This window comes from Nicotiana attenuata, unplaced genomic scaffold (assembly GCF_001879085.1).
Source record: "Nicotiana attenuata strain UT unplaced genomic scaffold, NIATTr2, whole genome shotgun sequence".
NCBI classification, from domain to species: Eukaryota; Viridiplantae; Streptophyta; class Magnoliopsida; order Solanales; family Solanaceae; genus Nicotiana; species Nicotiana attenuata.
In genome coordinates, this window is record NW_017670260.1 from 1,349,343 (window position 1) to 1,358,512 (window position 9,170).

General features: G+C 39.2%; 1 protein-coding gene across 1 annotated transcript; it reads left to right on the forward strand.

Annotated features, from left to right (window-relative positions):
- Nucleotides 1-4,660: 4,660 nt before the first annotated feature.
- Nucleotides 4,661-8,926, forward strand: LOC109236849 (alpha,alpha-trehalose-phosphate synthase [UDP-forming] 6-like). The gene is made up of 4 exons (XM_019403079.1): nt 4,661-4,824; nt 5,129-7,292; nt 7,371-7,644; nt 8,399-8,926. The coding sequence occupies exons 2-4, from the start codon at nt 5,284-5,286 to the stop codon at nt 8,684-8,686; spliced, it is 2,571 nt and encodes an 856-aa protein (XP_019258624.1). The 5' UTR covers nt 4,661-4,824; nt 5,129-5,283; the 3' UTR covers nt 8,687-8,926.
- Nucleotides 8,927-9,170: the final 244 nt, after the last annotated feature.

Consider the following 9,170-nt stretch of genomic DNA (forward strand, 5'->3'; position numbering starts at 1 on the left):
CCGAAACCGCCCTCACCAACCCGCACCATCCACATGATTATCGGCGGCGGCGACGATGCTTCCATCAATAGCGTGAAGTTCACCACAACCCACAAGCTCAAACGGTCAATCACCCACGAACGGTATGACGAACTCGAAGAATGCTCAAATGGTCAATCACCCACGAATGGTATGACGAACTCGAAGAAAGTATCATCTTCGATAAGTCAGATGCCAACGAGGTTTGGTCTTCCCTCACTATGATGCCCTTGTTATCACTTTACGAATTTTAGATACCGATAAGAGACGCATTATGGTAGATGACGGGAGCGGCACATACATTATCCACCCTCGAGTAATTGCACAAATGAAATTCAAAGATAAGATAGTGCCGCATTGCATCACACTAACAGGTTTTAACAATGCAGTTGAGAGAATATCTGGAGAAATCACGCTCCCCGTCCTGGCCGGCGGCGTCACTCTAGAAACCACGTTCCATATCATGGATCAAGACACCGCATACAATGCCATAATAGGATGACCATGGATACACACCATGAGAGCAATCCTTCCGGTTTGTACCAAATCATCAAATTCCCAACTCCATGGGGAATATTCAACATACGAGGGGAACAACGCACATCCCAGGAATGCTACCGCATCGCCCTAGACTGCACGATCACTCAACAAACGAAGGACAAAGAAAAAAAGGTATAGCAATCAACAGGGTCGAGGTCGATATGCGATGATAGCGAGGACGTCATCAAAGACCCCTATACGGTCGAAGTTGCGTGATGAACCATAGAAGACCTTGACCCCGTTCAATTAGATAGCAACGACCACAACAAGAAAGCTTACATCGGCTGCAAACTTCAAGAATCAAGTAAGTTTCGTCAATTCTTAACTGCTAACGCGGACCTGTTTGCTTTTATCCATGCATATATGCCAGGTATCCCAAAGGAGTTTGCCACGCACAAATTGAACGTCGATCCATTCCACCCCCAGTAAGACAGGTTAGGCGTAAGTTCAACTCCACAATTAATGATACAGTACGTGAAGAGGTGGAAAAGCTATTGGAAAATGGCTCCGTCAGGGAATCGAAATACCCTCAATGGGTTGCCAACGTGGTCATGCTAAAAAAGAAGAATGGGAAATGGCGGATGTGCATAGATTTCACAAATTTGAACAAAGCATACCCTAAGGATTCATTTCCACTACCCCATATTGACCAACTCATCGATGCAACGGCCGGACACGAACTGCTAAGCTTTTTGGACGCCTACTCGGGCTATAACCAGATCTTCATGGAAGAAGAGGATCAGGAGAAAACCACTTTCATCACCCATCAAGGGGCGTATTGCTACAGGGTCATGCCCTTCGGGTTGAAAAATGCAGGGGCAACTTACCAAAGGTTAGTGACGAGGATGTTTGAAGGAATTTAAAGCATATTTGTCATTGCCACCATTACTTTAAAAACCAGAGCCGGGGGAACGTCTCCTCGTCTTCCTCACCGTACGCGAAGTAGCTGTGAGCACAGCCTTGGTCCGAGAAAGCAAAGGTACGCAGTCTTCCATCTATTACATTAGTTATACACTAGTCGACGCCGAGACGAGATACCCTCACCTCGAGAAACTGGTTCTGGCGTTAGCGTAGCTTCACGAAAGCTTAGACCGTATTTCCAATGCCACCCCATCTCGGTCGTCACGACTTTCCCCCTAAGAAGCATTTTGCATAAACTTGAGCTATCGGGCAGGTTGGCCAAATGAGCCATCGAACTGAGCGAGCACGATATCACATATCAGCTGCGGACAACAATAAAGTCGAAAGTCCTTGCAGATTTCGTCGTCAATTTCAGCGCAAAAATAATGCCCGAAGTCGAAAAAGAAGTCGTCCATGCTTTCCCCCAAACACAAGACCTCTGGGTCCTGACACCGATGGCGCATCTAACACGTCAGGATCCGGACTGGGACTCGTATTCGAAGTCCCAACCGGCGAAGTGATTCACCAATCCATAAGATGTCCGGATATGACTAACAACGAGGCCGAGTATGAGGCTGTAATTGCAGGATTAAGGCTGACACTTAAATACGGGGCTAAACGGTTAAGGCTACGCTGCGATTCTCAACTCGTAGTCAATCAAGTCACAGGGACTTCCCAAATCAAGGAACAGAGGTTACAAAAATACCAAACCGAAATCTGCAAGCTGCTTCCCGAGTTCGACGAATGTCAACTCGACCAGATCCCCCGAGCATAGAATGTCGAGGCGGATGGCCTCGCCGAATTAGTCGCAGCCACCAAAAACATCGCAATCGGGGACAAAAGTGTAGTCCACCTCCTCAACTCATCGATAGACCAAATCGAGATAAGAACCATAAACCTGACTTGGGACTGGCGCAACCGTATTGTTACATACTTGCAAGACGACGTACTCCCAGGTGATAAAAAAGAGGTCAAGAAATTGCGAATGCAAGCAGTCAGGTACAACATCATTCACAATGACCTGTACAAGAGAACGTATGGCGGCCCTCTGGCGAAATGCTTGGGCCGAAATCAGACGCGGCGCGTCCTCGAAGAGGTCCACGAAGGTCACTGTGGAGCTCATTCCGGCAATCGGGCATGCGTCATACGGGCGGGGTATTACTGGCCCACCATGAAAAAAGAGGCTCGAATTTCGTGAAAAAATGATGGATTAATACTCTTCTATAAAATGATTAAACTGGTCAGTTTAAGCAAACTAATTATGGATTAACTGAGATCAGTACAATAAAATGATGGATCAAAGCTCGATTAAGTTAAGATTCAAAAATGAAAGTGCAATTTCCTCGTACAAATACGTCAAATACGTCAATAGATGGCTAACTTGGTAATTTGAATCAATATAAGAGCAATTTTGTAGGAGGACAAAAACCCTCGAGTGGGGTCCCACAAGCCCTTCGGACAACAGGCACTTTCTTCTCGGCTTCAACGAACGAAGTCCCCTTGTGGATAAACTCGTGGAGTTCTGATCCTATGTAACTCAGCTATACATCTTCCTCTGCGTCCTCTTTATCTTTTATTTTATTTATTATTTTTATTTCTCATTTGGTGTTCAATATTTATTTTGGAGTTCGACTAATTCAGATTTACATCAAGAAGCCTTTTTTATGGAAGGAGGGGAGGGGGAGATAAAATACTCTCTATCCAAATCGACTTCATATTCAAATTCAAAAATTTTAATTAAGAATAACGGAGTAGTTATCACTCCACAACGTTCGATAGTTTCTCTGTTTTTCTACTTTTCCCGTTCACCTTTACTTGTCTACTGTATTAAAAATATATTTTCACTTTTATTTATCCATTTTAGTAAATTAAAAGAAAGATATTTTTTTTTCTTATTTTACCCTTATCATTAATTATTTATTTTTAAAATTATTTTTCAAAATTTTTAAAATATTACTATTGTGAGAAGTTATAAAATAAAATATATACTATAATTATTATTTTTTAAGAGGCATGAAAAGTCCATAACTACGGAGGGAGTACTTAGTAAGCTTGGGTCATTGAAACTAAGGCCTCAAACATATAAAAGCAATAGCTAAAAGTTAGGTCAAATGGATAAACTTAATTGTTCTATTAAAATAAAGTTCTTGTGCCTAGATATTTTTGGAAATAGTACCCATATAATATTTTCTCCGGTCCAAAATAAGTGATTTTTTAGCCTTTTTTTTGTGGTCCAAAATAAGTGATTTTTTCAGATTCAAGAATGAATTAATTATTTTTTTCCTACATTGTCCTTGGAGTAAATAGTGTTGGAATATGTATTAGGAGTGCTTATGTGAGATAGTAAAGGTTAATATGGTCAATTCCATTGTTAATTAATGCTAAAAGGTGGATTTCTTAATCTGTGTGAAAACATCCAAAAAATCACTTATTTTGAACCGGAGGGAGTATGTATATAATTCCATTTGAAACCAGTTTCAGAACTAAGATAATCCACGATTTCTTTTTATATTCATAAAACTGATCATGATCTTTGAGTATTTATGAAGTTGTTGCAAAATTAATATAGATAATTTTCTTCAAGAATGTATCTTACATTTTTAGTAATGTTACTCAAAATTGTATGACTATTTTTTTTCCTGGTCCTTCGTTTACAAAATAAAGACACGTACCACCATTTTAACTATTAAATTATTTTTTGTTTGTGATATAATGGACGATAAGAACCCTTTGTTTTTTTTTTTTTTTTTTTTTTGCGATGTTTATTTGAATATAAATTCAATCTTAAAAGTACAAAATTCTACTTTTTTTTAGTATTCAAAATTTCGAATATATCTAGAATCGGTGTAAGTAAATAATTCGATGAAAATTGTCAGTTTCATTGATTCAACGTTGTGAGGAAGAAATGTGACATATTAACAAGATAATAATCCTATTAAAGAAGGATTAGCAAATTACATTATATTGCAAAACACGTATATATACACATTTATAATATTGGTCCACTCACACTCTGATGAATAATGTATGCAAAAATTATTGGCAATATCAGAAATGACACTCTAAATTAAATTATCTATATATTATTTAAATATTTGCTTACAACTTATATCACATGAAGAACCACTCTTGGCATATCATGACTGGTAAGAAAGACGCAACAACAGATATATTATATTAATATTTTAAAACAGTGTGCAGTGTATATAATAAGCTTTTCAGGCAGCTCCCACCACAATATAGATAACAAAAAGAAAGTAAACACCATTGTTGTAGCTGTTGCTTAGCTGCTTTTTTCCTCCGTCTTCACTCTCTTTTTTCCACTTTAGGGTTTCTACTTTTAAGAATTCAAAGTCTCAATAACTGGTAACTTCCTTAGATTACTATTTGTTTCTTTGCATTTTCTCTCTCAAATCTTTTAATATCTGGGTAGTATTGGTTTTAATTGTTGGGGTGTGATGTTATGTGCTTCTTGTCTAATTATTCCAAGAATTGTGATTTTTGAATATATTCTTGTTCTCTCTTATAAATCTTAACTGTTTGAGATGATACCTCATGTATTATATTGTCCACCCATATCTGTGATTTACTTGTCAAATTGAAATCTTGCTTGTACCCTTTTGTTTTCTTGAATCACACAATCTAAAAAGCTTGTTCTTGTTTTGCACAGGAAGAGCAAAAGGCTGAAGTTGTAATTGATTGGGGCAAATTTTCTGAAGTGAGGGTGTGTTTATTTCTTTCTATGTTAGGAGTTTACTGTAGAGAGAGTGTGTTTTGGTTTGGTGGGCTTGGTGTTGTTAGTTTAGTGAAAAGGAATTAAAAAAAATGGTGTCAAGATCTTATTCCAATCTCTTAGAGCTGGCCTCCGGCGAGGCTCCATCGCCGTCTTTTGGCCGTATGAGCCGGAGGATTCCTCGTATTATGACTGTTGCCGGGATAATGTCTGATCTGGATGATGATGGATCAGAGAGTGTTTGCTCTGATCCATCATCATCTTCAGCTCAAAAAGATAGGATAATTATTGTAGCTAATCAGCTGCCAATTAGAGTACAAAGGAAAAATGATGGCAGTAAAGGATGGTTATTCAGCTGGGATGAGAATTCACTTCTTCTCCAGCTGAAAGATGGACTAGGAGATGATGAACTTGAGGTTATATATGTTGGTTGTCTTAAGGAAGAAATCCACCCGAATGAGCAAGATGAGGTTTCACAAATACTCCTTGAGACATTTAAATGTGTCCCCACTTTTGTACCTCCTGATCTGTTTACTAAGTTCTACCATGGATTTTGTAAACAGCAACTTTGGCCATTGTTCCACTATATGTTACCCCTTTCACCGGATCTAGGTGGTCGATTCAATCGCTCGCTGTGGCAGGCTTATGTTTCTGTTAACAAGATTTTTGCTGATAGGATAATGGAAGTGATCAACCCGGAAGATGATTTTGTGTGGGTTCATGACTATCATCTAATGGTACTACCTACCTTCTTAAGGAAGAGATTCAATAGAGTAAAGCTTGGATTTTTCCTGCATAGCCCATTTCCTTCTTCTGAGATATATAAAACTTTGCCTATTCGCGAAGAGATCTTACGAGCTCTCTTGAATTCGGATTTGATTGGGTTCCACACTTTTGACTACGCGAGGCACTTCCTCTCGTGTTGCAGTCGTATGTTAGGTATTTCGTATGAGTCGAAAAGGGGTTACATAGGCCTTGAGTATTACGGCAGGACTGTAAGTATTAAAATTTTGCCAGTGGGTATTCATATGGGGCAGCTTCAGCAAGTCTTGAGTCTCCCGGAGACACAGGCAAAAGTCTCGGAACTCGTGCAGCAGTTTAATCATCAGGGGAGGACATTATTGCTTGGAGTTGATGACATGGACATATTTAAAGGCATCAGTTTGAAGTTATTAGCAATGGAACAGCTTCTATTGCAGCACCCGGAGAAGCAGGGGAAGGTTGTTTTGGTGCAGATAGCCAATCCTGCCAGAGGCAAAGGAAAAGATGTCAAAGAAGTGCAGGAAGAAACCTATTCGACGGTGAAGCGAATTAATGAAGCATTTGGAAGACCTGGGTATGAACCAATAATCTTGATTGATAAGCCACTAAAGTTTTTTGAAAGGATTGCTTATTATGTTGTTGCTGAGTGTTGCCTAGTCACTGCTGTCAGGGATGGCATGAACCTTATACCGTATGAGTACATAATTAGTCGCCAAGGAAATGAGAAGCTGGATAAGGTTCTGAAACTGGACTCTTCTACACCAAAGAAGAGCATGCTAGTTGTGTCTGAGTTTATTGGGTGTTCTCCTTCTTTGAGTGGAGCAATCCGAGTAAATCCATGGAACATTGACGTAGTGGCCGATGCAATGGACTCTGCTTTAGTAATGCCTGAGCCAGAGAAGCAACTTAGGCATGAGAAACATTACAGGTACGTTAGCACCCATGATGTTGGATATTGGGCTCGCAGTTTCTTGCAAGATTTGGAGAGAACGTGCAAGGATCATGTAAGACGAAGATGCTGGGGTATTGGATTCGGCTTAAGTTTTAGGGTTGTTGCACTTGATCCGAATTTTAGGAAGCTTTCGATGGAGCATATAGTTTCAGCATATAAAAGGACAACAACGAGGGCCATCCTTCTGGACTATGATGGAACTTTGATGCCTCAAAGTGCAATTGATAAGAAGCCAAGTGCTAAAACCATTGAAATCATCAAAACTTTATGCAGAGACAAGAACAACATGGTTTTCATAGTCAGTGCTAGAAGCCGAACGACACTAGATGACTGGTTTCCAACTTGTGAGAAACTTGGGATTGCAGCTGAGCACGGCTATTTCTTGAGGTATTGCCTGATGTTCTAACTTTTGTTTCTTTGTGATATATTTTCACAATTTTATGCAAATGGTTCTTGAATTTACAGGACGAGTCAAGATGAAGAATGGGAAACATGTGTTCCACCAGTGGAATGTTGTTGGAAAGAAATAGCTGAGCCTGTTATGCAACTTTACACAGAGACTACAGATGGATCAGTTATTGAAGATAAGGAAACATCAATGGTCTGGTCTTACGAGGATGCAGATCCTGATTTCGGATCATGTCAGGCTAAAGAACTTCTTGATCACCTAGAAAGTGTACTGGCTAATGAACCTGTCACTGTCAGGAGTGGACAGAATATAGTGGAAGTTAAGCCCCAGGTATGTGTTTTTTCTCTCTTGGGGAGGAGGTTTTCTTGTACTACCTTTAGTGAAAGCACTTCCATAGCTTGCTTGCATAATGTATGAGTTAAAGCTAAACTGTTATTTTAAAAGGTAGATGCTTTTGGATATATCTTGGTTTGTTCTTTAGAGGCCTGTCGATGCATTTATGGGGCGAAAGACTGGGTTTCAATCTTATTCTAGATTCTCAGTGGAAAACTGTCAAACTTGTTGCATATGATTAGTAATGAAACTAATGCAAGGTTCTAAATCATAGAAGTTGATAATTGAGCAATATTTCCATTATAGCTCCAGCATCTCTACTTTTAGGTTTGTGACTCATCAAAAAAATGAAATCTACATCTTCTGTTGACAGAAACCTAACCCTGGAATTCACTTGCTTTTATTTGGTTCCATGAAAGCAGATACAAAACTCTCTTCGCGATAAAAAAAAAAAGGCGTAATTAATTGTTTCTCTTCTTAGGGAAAAAAGCTTTTGCGGAAAAAGGAAAAGGAAACCTTTATTAGAGTATCATTTAATTCTGTTTCTTGGTGGAATAATTTAAATGCCGGGGAGACCAGTCGAGATAATACAACGTTAAGAGTTATATGTAGAAACTCTATATCATGGAACCGTTCTAAAACCATATAATTGTAAATTCAAATCTGCGTCGAGACATTGCAATCCTTGAGATATATATGGTTAGTTTTTGGTAATGCGAATGTATGTCCTCAAACGTGTTCCTTTCTGCAGGGTGTATCCAAAGGGCTTGTTGCCAAGCGCCTGCTTTCTGCAATGCAAGAGAAAGGAATGTCACCAGATTTTGTCCTCTGCATAGGAGATGACCGATCGGATGAAGACATGTTCGAGGTGATCATGAGCTCGATGTCTGGCCCGTCCATGGCTCCAACAGCTGAAGTCTTTGCTTGTACTGTCGGCCGGAAGCCGAGCAAGGCAAAATACTATCTTGATGACACTACCGAGATAGTCAGGCTGATGCAAGGTTTGGCCTCTGTCGCCGAACAAATGTTACCTCTATAGAGTTGATTAGGCCAGGAGAAATGCTTTATTCTATCATATGTAGGCCAAAGGGGAGGTCTCTTGTTTTAATGAGTTGTAAATTAATGGACTATAGAAAGTTGCATTACAAGTATTTGACTTAATTTCTTCTGTTTTTTGCCCTTCCAGGATTTAAGTTGCTCTCTTTCTAGTAAATTGTACATGAGTGTCTAAGCTACAATCCTCTTGTTTCTTTTGTTGTTTTATGATCTTCCAGAAAAATCAGCCTCTACCTTATTTTTTTCTTCCCTCCATTAGTTTGCAAAACTATACGGAAGGGATTTTAGACATTATAAAAAAGATACGTGATCAGTATATGAAATTTCGGTTTTCTCAGCTGTAGCTAGTAAGTTCTTACTTAGTCGTTCTCTTTGCTTTTGCTAGCATTAAGATTTTGATGTCTGCTAAATATGACAAACAATATTTATTTATTAGTTTCTACATCTGTATTTCACATTTCAATTAC